At 38.1% G+C, this 15,444-nt stretch overlaps 1 protein-coding gene across 1 annotated transcript in view; it reads right to left on the bottom strand.

Annotated features, from left to right (window-relative positions):
• Positions 1-10,823: 10,823 nt before the first annotated feature.
• The window catches only part of LOC119647792, a 44,879-nt gene continuing 40,258 nt past the window's right edge, over positions 10,824-15,444 (bottom strand). The window contains exon 2 of the mRNA XM_038048992.1: positions 10,824-10,886. Coding sequence (XP_037904920.1) covers positions 10,824-10,886 — 63 coding nt within the window. The remainder of the gene's footprint in view (positions 10,887-15,444) is intronic.

The following is a 15,444-nucleotide window of genomic DNA, read 5'->3' on the forward strand; positions in this document are numbered from 1 at the left end:
CATCCAAAGATTTCCTGGGATTTTAACTGTCCAGGGAAGAAAAGCGAGGAATTTCGGAGGTAAAATCTTGATGCTACTTAACCCAACCAAACTCAGGCAAAACCACGAAAGCAAGAGATGACCGCAAATAAAAAGGCGTCAGTAATTCGGAGCACAGTGCAATCAGAAATATGGAAAGATCTTTGGAAAGACTTCTTCTTCAGCCCTTGTCTCGTTAAGAAGCAGGGTCGGCTCGTTTCCGTCGGTTTTGCCATTGCGCTCGGTCAAAGACCTGATCTGCGTAGAGCCATCAAACTTTCAAAACGCTATCCAGCGCATCAAACCACCATTGTTTTAGCAAGCTGGTCGTCTCCTATCAACATCGATGTCCAGACCACCGAAAGTGCCTCTCTCGCAATATTTCCATGATCGGTGTGTCGGGATACCCTCCCTCCGAATGTGATCAGGGCATGTTTCGACGTTGGTCGAACGTATCATCTTCGTCTCCAGTACCGCGAGGTCAGGTTTGTTGTCTTTTATAGACAGTCAGCACTCATTACCATCATCATCAACGGGGCGACAACCGTTATCCGGTCTAGGCCTCCATTAATATGGAACTCCAGACATCCGGGTATGGTTTCCAGACATCCGAGGTCCACCAATTCGATATTCCCAAAAGCTGTTTGGTGTGGTGACCTACGCTATCGTTCTATCTTAGCCAGGTTCTGCCTCGTTTTCTTTTTCTACCATAGATATTGCCCTTAAAGACTTTCCTGGCTGGATCATCCTCATTCATACGGATAAAGTGACCCGCCCACCGTAACCTACTGAGCCGGATTTTATTCACTACCTGGCGGTCATAGTATCGCTTATAGATATCGTCGTTAGGTTATGCTCACCAGCATAAAAGTCGTAGGCCGAATGAAGGTAAATATTTGATAGCGAGAGTCAAATGTCGACTTACTATTAATTTTTGGACGGCAACGGAATTATGGGAACACTATTTGTGTATGGGATATATTGATTACACGGTTACCATATACCCCTTGATTAGCTATGGCCCGTCACCTAATTCCTACGCAGCTCCCTTCACGACTTCTCGAAACGCCCGTACTCCTCCTCTACTGTTCTGGACCCTTGGCGCGGTCCACTCGTCGACCATCTTAGGAGAGTAGATTCTACTGAATTCCGTTGCCCACAATGCAATTGTCGGCCCTCCTTAACGTATGACCTATCCACTGCCAGGCTTATGCGCCGATAAAAATCTTTATTTGAGATAGTGTCAGACTAGCGTACTCCGATGATACATTGCAAGCAGATGTTGATGAAGGCTTGGAGCTTCTGAACAATAGTGCTCATGTGCTACTCCCATTAAGTAACACAGAAAGAACACTAGCACAGAACAGTTTCAACCTGATCTTGGTGTTCAGAAAACTGCATATCCTACTTTTAGACAGGGCAGCGAAAGCGGATCTAGCGTTTTTAATGCATCAGGTAACATCCAGTTCGGTCACACCGTCGGCAGAAACCATTTTTCCTAGATATACAAAATTGATCGATGTCTCCTATGTTCTGCCCATTTACGCAAATAGAGAGAGAACGCGATGACCCGTGAGACTGACAACCTTGATTTTGTTGGTGTTTTTCTTCTTTCCAACTCTACTTGCCTCTCTTCCATATCCAGAGCCATTTGGCCAAGGTATCAGCGCAGCCGAGGTGTTAAAGGGAAGATGTCATAATTCACTGAATTCCTCCAAGTCTTCCGGACAAGGCAGCATGAAGAACGTAATCAACTTGAAGAAAAAATAATATCGGTGACAGGATGTAATATTGGTGTTGTAAAGGAACAATCCATGCCGTCGATGAGAATTCAACCAACGTCCTTCACGAGCAAGTTTTTGGTGAAGTGGTATACACTTCTGAATTCATTGCGTCTTGCAACATCTGTCGCTTCGCTAACCAGCACAATAGCAAATTCTCTCGTGTCGTCGATCATATGATGCCTTTCGTGACGTGGCAGACGACCTGTGTAGCACCCGAGAAAAAAAATTGTGATGGCAGTCCAACGCTCGCCGATATTCTCAGGGACGATACTCTGTTACTCTGTATATCTTCCATGCGAGATAGCTTTCCCACTGTTGAGCGACAGTTAGATCATACAAGCGGTCGATGTTGATTCTGGGGGGTCGCTGCTTCCCAAGCTCCCCAAGTAAACCTAAGCGATCTTTAGACGGTTATCCATTTCCAGACCGATGACAACGCCTTTCTTGTTACGCGCATCTAGGGGATAACTCCTTAATCTACTGCTGATGGCGAAGTGTTTTATTTGATTGCCCGTGCGAGGTCGGTCAGTTAAGACCAACTTCTGTCCGGTTCTGTGCTTGAGCAACGTACCACCAAAAACGAGGCTATGGACATTGCAACACTAGATATTTTCAGATCTCACCTTGGTACTCAGAGCTGAACTTGGCATTTGGGGAGTCTGCCTAAACTGCCTGTAATTGTTCTAGAAACCAAGCTTCTTTACTTTATAGGAAGTGTCCGTTCGTATATAGTATTGTAGAATTGGAGATGGTCCTTCAGAAACTAGCTCCCATATACCGATTTCCAGAGCTTTCCAGAGTGCAAAAGCACATTGAATAAATGTAGCAAGAACGAGAGGAGGACTCTCCAGGGTCCCACCCTCTTAGCTCTCTTAGGCATCCAATGTTCTGCTTATGTTATATATATATCCAGCTCCGATGTATTGGTAGAATTCTCGCTCAAATTGGAAAAAGCAAGCATTCTGGGGACCCTCATTATGGTTGTCGAGGAGCGTGCGCACATTCCAAAAATTGACCATGATCAGTTTTCGATACCCAAATTTTTCGTCGTGAGTTTGGCCCCTATCCGAGGCATATTGACGTTTCGGTGGCAAAAAAATTTCAAAATTTTCAGGTTGCTAACCCAGAAATTTCTATCTCTTTTAATTTTTGAGAGTATTATTAAGCCCCAACTCACAAGCCTCAACAGTGACGTTTGCTTTTATTTGTCGTACTGCTATATCCGTCGCTTCTCGGTCCTTGGAAGGTGGTGCCAAACAGTGCAGCTTATAATGCGACTTACTCAGCTGAGCAATTTCCGCCTTCCGCGGTACTGCTTACTGATTACCACTATGCTAGCAACTCGTTAGCGGTTGTACATCATGCATGCTGATTTGTAAAATACGAATTTTGTTTGACGCATCCTTGTCTCTTCCAGTCCCGTCCTGAGGACCGAAGACCACCCCGACCCCCAGTACGTGCAACGTGCTTACCAGCCGCGCCACGATTTCACCAAAGCACGCAAATCTCCTTTTCCTTGTAAGTCTTTCCGTCAGATAATCCCCAGACTGTAGATATACGGGCATAGTCAGAACACCTATAACGCTTTATGAAGGCTGCTCACGTCATATCCTACATATTATCCATCATCATTATTTTAATTTCCCCGTTCAGTAACGTCCACCACAGTAGTTTTTTGGCTTCAGCAATTCTCGGAAGTAATTCCCATCACGGCATTGGTTGCCTCTAAGCACTTGCGCTTGATGGTTTCTTCGATTTCGGTCTTTTCTGTATGAAAATGAAGCTCATAGCCGCAAATGGTGTGACAAGTCACTGTAACGTATAGGTACGGACTAACCCTTCTAACGGAAATTATTTTTTCTCCTTTTTGGGTTACTGGAATAATTCAATAGGAGTCTATATCATGCACTGGAACCCACTATTCCAGAATGGCATGCAAATGGAGCGATCTAGAACTACGTCGCATATAACCCTGGAGAAGGAATGCAAGTTACATATGCCAACAACACGAATAAACACGCGAAAATACTTCAAGATGTAAAACTATACCTAGACCAAACAAAGGGTCAACATTAACATTCCAAAGTGCAGACATTGCGTCAGCATCTTTTTCATTTGTTTCCGGTAAATCACTTAATCAGCAAAATTGCAGTTTCCATAAATGTGGTGTACATGTAGCTTCCCGCGCCCAGTTGTTCTATATTCGCCACCGACGCGGTAACGCTGCCCGTTAAAGTATTAATCGGTAAAGTTAAGTTATATTTCCTAAGTTCTGTTGTGTGTAATAAAGTTCGATTTGAAAGTGAACCTTTTGTGCTTTATTTTTTTAATCCTCCCCTCCGCTCAACACCAAAACTGGCGCAGTCGGTAAACTTCACGTAACGCCGCGAAGGAAAAACGTGAATATAAAAAATTAAACTATTAATCGCGAAGGTTAATGGTAATTAAACCAAAGTTAATAAATCGTATTCGGGACGCCGCGAAGGATTACCGAAATCCTTTTTTAACTCAAATTATTATATAAATTTTGGGAGAACGAAAGTAAGGCCTTAAGTTCTTCAAATGACTGGTGAGGCTGCCAGAAACCCAAAATATAAAAAAAAAAAAAATAAATAATAATAAATCAATAAACAAACAAAAGTGAGTGACTCAAACAATAAACGTTTAAGTGAAAGTGAATAGAAGCTGAAAGCGAATCGAATTAAAAGCAGCAGAAGAAAAAAAGGGGTAAGCTGAATAGAAATAAAATTTTTTGCTGAAAACTTACTAGACGTGGAGCAACTACGAAGGAAATTACAAAGGAGGAGTGTCCATAACGAAAGACGAATAGAATCAGAAAATATGGACCAACAAATCGCAGCAACTGCAACAGAAAGATGAACAGATAGAGCAGTTAGCAGCAGCGTTTGAGCAGTTACGCCAACAACAGAATGCACAAAATCAAGCACAGATTTATAATGGACGGACAAAAGTTCTAAAGGAATTAAAATAAATGTCCAATTTTTCGGGGAACAGCGAAATCAAAATAAATGCATTCATCAATACCATGGAACATTACCTAAACGGAATCTCTGACTTTGAAACTCGTAGAACCGCAATAAGGACAATTTTCTTCGAGAAAATAACTGGCGAAGCAAAAGAATCCATCATCAATATTAGAGAGACAGACAATTGGGACCTCATCAAGGACAAACTAAAACTTCGATTCCGACCAGAAATGGAACCGACAGAAATATTTCGAAGGATCCACACAATAAGAGCAAACACCGTAGGCGAACTTATTTTGGAAATTCAGAAATTAAAAATCAAAGGAGACGAATTATTAACGTACTATTCAGGAGAAAATCATATAGATTTAAGCACATTTGAAATTATATTAGCTAACAAAGTGAAAGAAATTACACAGGGTGTACTTCTCGATAAAATTTTACACGAAAGCGATATAGATGAAATTATTAAAATAATGCAAAGCAGAAACTTTGAAGATTTGTGTATTAGAAAAGAATTCAAAAAATTTGACAAAGTTAATAAATATAATGCAAAATCAAATGGAAAACAGAGTGGTTATCAGAAAAATGAACGAAATTATACAACAAACCAACAGACAAATGACACAGACAATACAGAACAATACAGAAGACATTCTGATAATAATCATAGGACGAGACGAAACTCTTACACATTTAATACAAATTCTAACCAATCTGGCCAATCCAATAATCAGAATAATAATTCCACACAATCTAGAAGGAGAAATTTGTCATCTAGATAAACTAGACAAAATTCAGATTCTAGGAGACATCGAGAAGAACCAATGGAAGTTGACAATATTCAGAGCCAAACCAATAATAATGAGGTTTCGCACGAACATCAACAAAATTTCGTAACCCGAACTCAATCCACTAACACTGGTCAAAATAATAATATCGATAACAATAACTCCAAATTTTTTATAAACTAGCCTCGGACGATCTTCCAACTATTCTTATTACAATCAACAATACCAAATACACAGCACTAATAGATACCGGGTCGTCATTTAGCATTATAAATGAAAATCTTACTTCCTTTCAGAAAATTCCAATTAAACCTTTAAGTTTTAGCACAATTACAGGTGAAGATTTCATAAAGTATGAAGTACATACATCAGCTCCAGAGGAACTGAAGCTACCAAAAGGAGCCTTGATCCGCTGGAAAGCTCAAAGACTCAATAAAAGAAATTATGAATTCATCATAGGTATAGATCTGCTCACTAATCTAGACGCTCTAATAGACCTAGAAGCGGAAACAATTAGGCTTAACAATCAAGTGATAAAATTTGCAAGCAATCCCTATTCCGCTAACCAAATCTGTACCCTCGAAAAAGTTGAAAAAAATTACTTAGACCACTTACACCTCAATCATCTTAATGAAGAAGAATATAATGAAATAACCAAAATAATTAGGAAATTCGAAAATATTTTTTTCAAAGAAGGAGATATTTTAACAAGCACTCCAAAGATAAAACACGAAATAGTAACGACAACCGATAGGCAAATCAATTCGAAACTCTACAGATACCCTCCGAAACACGAGGAAGAAGTTAGAAGACAGATAAAGGAAATGGAGGAACAGGGCATAATCCAGAAAAGTTTCTCGAGATATTCCAGTCCTCTAATAGTTGTTCCTAAAAAGAAGGACAATTCTGGTCAACAGAAATTTCGAATAGTCATTGATTATAGAAAACTCAATGAGGTGACGGTAGACGATCAGTTTCCGTTACCAAACATTGATTCTATCTTAGACAAATTGGGAAGGGCACAATATTTTTCCACCCTCGATTTAGCCAAAGGTTATCATCAAATCCTTATCAAGGAGCAAGACCGAGAGAAAACGGCTTTTGTAACTCCACACGGTTTATACGAGTTTATAAGGATGCCTTTTGGACTGAAAAATGCTCCGGCAACTTTCCAGAGGCTAACGAACGACATCCTCAGGGACTACATTAACAAAACATGCGTAGTCTATTTGGATGATATCCTCATATTCAGCACTTCTCTGCAGGAACACTTAAGAGCAATAACCAATATTTTCAAAGTCTTAGAAAGTCACAAACTAAAAGTGCAGATTGATAAATGCGCTTTTATGAAAAAAGAAACCGCCTTTTTAGGACACGTTATTACAAAAGATGGCTTAAAGCCAAACCCTGACAAAGTTGATGTCATACAAAAAGTAGAATTACCAAGGATAGAGAAACAACTAAAAAGTTTTCTCGGATTAACGGGGTACTATAGAAAATTTATTCGGGACTACGCAAAAGTGGCCCAACCACTTACCAAATTTCTTAAAAAAGGTACCAAGGTCAATCCTAAGGATCCGAATTATATAGAGGCGTTTGAAAAATTAAAAACACTCATTAGTTCCCATCCTATTTTACGCTTTCCAAACTTTAATAAACAATTTCATTTAACCACCGATGCATCAAATTACGCAATAGGCGCCGTCTTGTCGCAAGAGGGACACCCTATTTGCTATGCATCAAGGACGCTGAATTCGCATGAGCGAAACTATTCAGCGACCGACAAAGAATTTCTAGCCATAATATGGTCTGTAAATTACTTCAGACCATATCTTTATGGTAACAAATTCAAAATTTTTACCGACCATCAACCTATCAAATATTTACATGCTAAATATAAAGGCAAAGATTTATCACCACGTCATCAACGTTGGCTTTTAAAACTTGGGGAATATCAGTTTGAAATTGAATATTTAAAGGGAAAAGAAAACAAGGTTGCTGATTTTCTAAGTAGAATCGACCTTATGAAAGAAACTAATGAGAATTCAAGTGAATTACCTGATAAAACCAATTCGTATTCTGATTTTGGAATTTTGTTTAATATCGAAGAAGATAATGATGCTACAATGGCCACAGTTCACTCGGCAGAAGAGGAATTGTTGGACCATATTCCGATCAAGGAAGAAATCGTCAATAAATACAAAACGCAAATCATTTTAACGAATAACAAAGTAAAAGAAATGGAGGTAATACACAAGAAAAGAATAATATATATTGCTGAGTACGACTTCGAAATGTTAGAAGATATTCTCAAACGATATATCAGAAAAGGCATAACTGGCATCTACTCAGAAATTTCAGATCACAAATATAATTTTGTTCAAGAAAAACTAAGGGAAATGTTTTCTAACGATAAAACAATCAAATTCATTAGATGTTCTTTTCGAGCACAAGATTTGCGAACAGAAGTCGAAGCTGTTAAACAAATCTCTCTTTATCATGTAAGGGAAAGCCTGCACTCAGGGATTCAAGAAACTTTTGCAACAATCAAAAACAAAATTTACTACCCTAAATTGTTGGAATTAATAAACATTGTAATAAACCAATGTGAAGTTTGTCAAGAGGTCAAATACGACCGCAAACCCATTAAACCTAAATTCTATTTAACTGAAACGGCAACAGACATAAACCAAATCGTTCATATTGATATCTATATAATAATGAAACATTCGTTTCTCACCGTCATAGACAAATTCTCTAAATTTGCCGCTGCTTATTATTTACCTGACAGAAATCATGTCACTATCATTGAACAGTTAGAAGATCATTTCGCAAAAATTGGCAAACCTGAAAAAAATAGTCGCTGGAAACGAATTCAACAGTGTCCAGATAAAAGATTTCTTACAAGAAGAAAATGTTTCCTTACATTTGACGAAAGCCCACAGCCATACAGGTATTGCAGATGTAGAAAGTTTACATAGAACCTTAGCAGAAAAGTTTAGAATTCTCATATATCAAAAAGTTAAAATTTCGACTAGGGGAATAATACAAAAGGCCGTCATCAACTATAACCAACGATTTCACTCAACAATTAAAGCTACGCCAATAGATGTTCAAAACCGTAAAGTAAATTTTGATAAAATCTGAAAAAATCTACAAATTACCAGAGAGAAAGTAATTGAAAAGCGAAATCAAACTAGGGAAGATTACATTGAAACCAGATCAACAGGTTTAGTAAAGAATTATAAGGCTACAAGGCAGAAACATTTACCCAAATTTCGAAAAGTGAAACTTCATAATGTTCATCCAGTGAACATAAAACGTAAATTAAAGTTTACAGACCAAGCTAAAGAGATCGAAATTCCTTTCACGGAAGAAGAAAAATCAATTATTGATAAAGCAGTTAATAACGGACCACTTAGTGAGATCCTAATATTAAAATTTAACATCAGCATATCAAGAAGAGATATTAAAACATTAATCGGAGAAGAATGGTTGAATGACCAAATTATAAATTTCTACTTAAATCTTTTGAAAGAACGTAGTGAACAAAACGAAACAGGAGTATTGCCAAAAGTTCACGTAATGAACACATTCTTTATTCCATGTCTCTTATGTTCAGGATATAATACAGTTCGCAGATGGACCAGAAAAATAGATATTTTCTCCTACGATCTTATAATGATCCCAGTTCATGTGAATGAAGTCCACTGGTGTATAGCAGTTATTGATTTTAGAAACAATAAAATTCAATATTATGATCCAATGAGAAAGGAAAATCCTAATATTCTAGACAAACTAGAGGAATACTTGAGGGAAGAGTCGCTTGACAAACGACAAGTACTATTCGATACGTCGGTATTCATTAAAGAAAACATCTCAAATGCCCCACTCCAAGAAAATGGAAGCGATTGTGGAGTATTTAGTTGCATTTTTGCAGAAAATGTTTCACGAAATTGCCAACCAACATTTACACAAGGCCAAATGCCTTATCTCCGCCAAAGAATAATATTAGAAGTAGTCCAGGGCAAATTAATATTCTAATAACATATCCGCGTTTCGAATCAACCCAATTTAATATAAATATATATCTTACCAAAAAAAAAAAATATTTTTTTTAAATCTACAGATGATCATGATTTTGTTAACATTCCTACTGGCAACAACTTCAGTTAAAGGACAGCTTGACATTTACCCGATAACGGAACAGTCAGGGTTCGCCGATATTAAATTAAATCAGGCTGATATTGTTAGCAAAACCAGCTTAATAGCTCATATTACAAATACTCAAGAAATTCTAGATTTGATTAACAACTTTTCGAAAAATATAGCTCATTTAGATGAAGAGCATATGAACTTTCTTCAAAACGAGTTATCTCATCTAAATAATAAAGTCAAAACTATGATCCCTAATGAAAAACGAAAAAGGAGAGGTTTAATAAACTAAGTAGGTAGTACACAAAAATGGCTTTTTGGTACGATGGACGACCAAGACAGACAGGACTTAGAAAACCATTTGAAGACAATTGACACTAATAACCACAATGTAATTTCAAGTCTAAATAAACAGATAACTATAAATAATCATTTTAATGAAACTTTCAAACAACTTAAGACGATTGTTGAAAAAGACAGAAAAATATTTTTGGGAGAAATAAATAGTTTAAATAAAAATGTTGCAAGTAATAGTTTATATTATGATCAGTTTTTCAAAATTCAATTACTAAAAAACAAAATAGGTCATATACTAGATAACATCGCCTCCGCAAAATATGGTATTATGCACCCTAACATCCTAACTGATGAAGAAATACAAACCTACAAAGTAGATTTAACCAAAATCGAAAATTTAAAATTGGGAATTATACAATTCGAAAAGAATTTACTGATTTTTGTTATTAAAGTACCTACAGAATATATTACAGTTGATTTAAGAATAATTTTACCTTTGCCAAATAAATTCAAGAAAGAAATAGACTCACCCAGAGAAATCGTATTTAAATACAATGAACAAATATACAAATATGAAAAATAAAAATTTTTGAACGAATTGAGTCTGAGTAAACATTGTATTTACAAGCAAGATTGTAAATTAACAACCAATGAACTTACTGAAATTATCCAGATCGATGAAGAAACAATTGTAATAAAAAATGCAAATGATATACTTATTAATCAGACCTGTGACAATCGAAAACTAACATTGAGAGAAAATGATCTCATTCATTTCAATAATTGTTCAATTAAAATTCTAGATCATCAATTTTCAAATAGAAAACAGAAATTCCAACAACGCTTCTATTATCCTGTAAACGAAAATTCTTATAATTTTTCAAACAAAATCACTTTTGATGAAATAATATTAGATAATTTTAATAATATTGAAAAAATTCAAGAATTAGAATTCGACAAAACAGTGTCATATGGATTGAACACGATTTTCATCATATTTATCGTAATTTTGACCTTTGGAATAATTGTATACATAAAAACAGAAAAAAAATTATAATATTAAAATAGGTCAACGAATTCAGGAGAATTCTAATCTAGAGGAGAGGGAAGTTACATATACCAACAACACGAATAAACACGCGAAAATACTTCAAGATGTAAAACTATACCTAGACCAAACAAAGGGTCAACATTAACATTCCAAAGTGCAGACATTGCGTCAGCATCTTTTTCATTTGTTTCCGGTAAATCACTTAATCAGCAAAATTGCAGTTTCCATAAATGTGGTGTACATGTAGCTTCCCGCGCCCAGTTGTTCTATATTCGCCACCGACGCGGTAACGCTGCCCGTTAAAGTATTAATTTGTAAAGTTGAATTATATGTCCTAAGTTCTGTTGTGTGCAATAAAGTTCGATTTGAAAGTGGTCCTTTTGTGCTTTATTTTTTTAATACTCCCCTCCGCTCAACACCAAAACTTGCATGCGCTTCCCGAAAAATCATGGTGGGAGTTGAAATATATTGCCAGTTAACACACAACAATACGCATGTATATATATATATTTAGGCTCCCCGATAAATGCCGAGGCTTTGTCAGTTTTAGGCTTACTGAGTAAAGCTGGTGGTTTAGTCGTACTTTGTTTCTTCGCCTTGTCTTTATTTTTTGCCATTAGTATCCACCTAAGATGGAGCGATGGCGTGGGCCAGGACGCCAGACAGCTTTTAGGGATATCGAATTGGTGGACCTCTGCGCAAAACCGGGATGTCTGGAGTTCCTTATTAAGGCAGGCCTAGACCGGATACCGGTTGTTGCGCCGTTGATGATGATGAGTATCCACCGTGACTTAAGTCAGACGATTTTCTGTCAGCCAGAAGACTGGTTCCTTTTGCCCTACGTCACGTTCTATTCTTTATGCCAGGTGACTTGAAAGAAAACTACTAAAAACGTATTTATATTCCATTTTTTGTCAGATCGCCCCGCAACGTTACGGTCTTGAATGAAGTGCTCTAACACACTTCAAGGCCGTAATCCAATATCGATTGTTGGGCCACCGATTATTATTATTATTATAGTAGGCTTTGCCGGGACTACGACTGTTTCTGTTTCTTTCGCACATCCTTGTCCACCTGCAGAACAGTTCAGATGCTCTTTCAATTCCGTCTACGCGCTTTCTTGCTTTCGCTGACTTCTTTCTAGATGAATATTGTAGACTTCATACATTTCGCAACTACCGCGTTTTTCTTAATCACGTTTCCTCTCCAGATTTGACAAAGGCGGTAGACTGGAGTGTACTAGACCAAATTCCAAAGCCATTTACCTAGTTCCGAGAGTACAGCAGCTTCCATCTTCGCATCGGTGGTCGAGTAACCTTTTCTGAGCCTCTTTTGTGTTGGAAATGGGCACCCTCTTGTCTCGCCCAGTGCTTCAGCCAATAATAAGTTCTTCGCTAGGTGTCGCCGCGAACGACACATTTCCGTTTTGCGCTCAAACGCAGCCAGCTTTTCTCTTTCTCTATTATCTTCTCCCCTATCTCAGTTTCCCAAGGCCTAACCTAGCTTAGCTAATCCTGAAATTCACTGACGGATCGGTGCTCGCTCAGGGTGACTCAGTCTGCTAATACCAGTTAAATGTACACTACCGGATCAGCATCCCATGTAGAGCCAGGCTCATATTTCCCAACTGACAAGAGCAGAGAACTATTTATGGCTCCAAGGATTGTCAGTGTGTCCCGTATACCAGTCACTCATGATTGACTCTTTCCCAAGAAACTTTCTTAAGGCTACTATTGGGGGTGCAGGCACATTGCCAACTTGGTAGTGAGAGCTAGTGACTCCGGGGACACCACTTAGCGTATCGTGAGCGAAGCGTTAAGGATTGTAGATGAATCCTACTAGCAGGGACCCGGTAAAGGGTTATGTGGCGGCCGCTGGAAATTAAAATCACCAGGACGCCTTCCATTTTACTCTAGAGACCTAGGCGGAATTTTCGAATCCAATTGGAAAAGTTAATGTATTTGGGTGTATTTGAGTTAAGGGAGTTGATTCTGAAAAAATGTTACTGTAAAAGAAATCCTACCCCAATAAATCCTCAATTCATCGCATTGCCTTCAAGATAGTTCTGCAGTTTAAAATTGTAAGTTAATGCTTTTCTGATGTGTCCTTAAGAATAAACTTCTACGTACAGGCTCCAAAGTAGCCAACAAACATTGATAAAACTCTCCTACGCCACACCAATAAATATGCTCAGCGCTCCGTGGAAGATAGCCCATCGTTCTTCAGGAATAACAGCCATCTCAACCTTTTCAACTCCTCAAGCCATTCAATCATATAATTCTATTATTTGTTAAGCTGCAAGCTTCGCCTCTTCCCAATCCACGTAAAGCGCGTAGCGTAAAGCGTTAGCGTCTACTAGCTCCGGAAAACTTTCCAATTCAAACTCAAATTCACTCACTAATAAAGCGAATCTTACCATACCATCCTGAACTAAGAATGGAGTTCCTCTGCACACCTCACAGACTAATGGAATCCATCTATGGCAAACATTTCGAATCTAGTTTTGAGTCCCTACTTTAGGTCCTTTATCTGAGTTGAGTGCAAACCCTGTAATCTCTCGAACTGGATAAAATAAACTCGTCCTTATTTCATTTTCGAATTAGATGCATTCTATTATTGTTATTCGCCCTTCAGTTCACCAGAACAACTTTCCTGTCCTTTCAACCGAAATTCGTAACAAGTCCTTATGCAGAGCTAGAACTGGTCTACATTAAATCCTATCCATCAATTCAATCTGTTTTGTTTCAGACACGATTTCAATTAGTTTTCCACATAGTTTTCAAATCGACTTTACGCAACTTTTATTCAAATTTTATTGGGATTTTCCTGCTATAAATTTTATTATTCTAAACTTATCAGGCGTTAACCATTCTATCCGTTTTGTTGGCTCCCCTTGACTATTTCTATTATTTTCGAGAGTCCTTTTTCGTTTATTTTGAACAAAATTGTTTCAATATTCGAATCTGTTTTAATTTGGATTGGTTTCCCATTGGCCTCTGGAGTTTAACTAACGCACAAATAAACAGTCGATTCGAGAGACAGTAAAGGACTTTTGCAATAAATGTAGGACATGACGTCCACAAAAACTCGACTGGGATTAAATGGAGCTTTTATTAACACTACACTCCAAATCGAGCCCCTGCGTTGATTCAGTCTCTGGCTCTGGACACCGTTCAGTGTATGTACGTATATTAAAATAACTTCAGTGAATGACTGTTGAACCCTTGTAGAGGCTTTTTTCTGGCATTGCCAATTCCTGCGCAAGGGGTAAAACTATTCCCACTCTGCCTGTCTGCACTGTCCGCTTCAAAACTAGAATAGTCAGTGAATGTGAACGGATTTTCAATTAGGTCGCTCCCCTTCCCGTAGTTCGAGTCCTACACCTTTTTGAAACTCGTTTTCACCATTATTGGAAAACTCAGGCCTGCAGAGTGAAAAATTAAATGGTTTTTATTGTTTGTTCGTTATTTGTTGAATACCCAGCGGAACCCATGGGGAGAAAATGATTGTATCTATAATTGCACTTAAATCGGACCTTCTGATAGTTCTAGGAAAGTCTCAAGCTTCTCCCGGATACCAGGGGAGCTATTTCATCTAATCCGGACGGAGATGAACGGCACAGAATATGGACCTGAAACAATTGGATTTTTCTATTAATTTTCTCGAATTTTATTGCGGAAATAAACCTGAGTTGATCAATTTGTTACCCAGTTCGGACAGAGCAGAGAAGTCCAGGGAAATTGTTGACTCCAAAGGACAAACCTGCAGAAAACAAGTTGGCACAAAAAGTTTTCATTCCTTGGAAAAAGATACGCATTTGCCGGCAACGATGAGGCGTAGTGCAGAACTTAATTTAGTTTCTGGATGCCTATCGTCCTTGCCAAGGCTATACCCGCATAGATGGCTTGATGGTGCAAATAGCACTAGACGAACAGCCAACAGATAAATTCAATTAAATGGTATGGATTCTGGATAATAGCTTGAGGCTGAAGGCTGAAGAGGACGAAGGTCCTTTACCTGAGAAAGGAAGGAGGGGGAGTCTAAGTGAATTGGCTCTGACACTCGTTTTAATTGAGTATCGGCAGGTATGTATTACTGGACTGACCTAATCAAATTTTTTCCGGTGGCGTGGATTTGAAATGCAATGAAGTGGAAGTGATAATAGGCAGCTTTTACCCAATTAACCGCCAATCATCCCTGGAATAGTCTCATTTGGAGGGTAGTTCGCAAACAAATTTCAAATGTCAAAGTAGAATTTCTGTTTCAAAACAGGTTTTATCAATTTACTGTCCCTGTAGTGGACGAATAACGGATAACACAACGACGAACCCGACAATGACAAAGGAATAATGCTTTACGCA

The sequence above is a fragment of the Hermetia illucens genome, chromosome 2 (genome assembly GCF_905115235.1).
Source record: "Hermetia illucens chromosome 2, iHerIll2.2.curated.20191125, whole genome shotgun sequence".
NCBI lineage: Eukaryota > Metazoa > Arthropoda > Insecta > Diptera > Stratiomyidae > Hermetia > Hermetia illucens.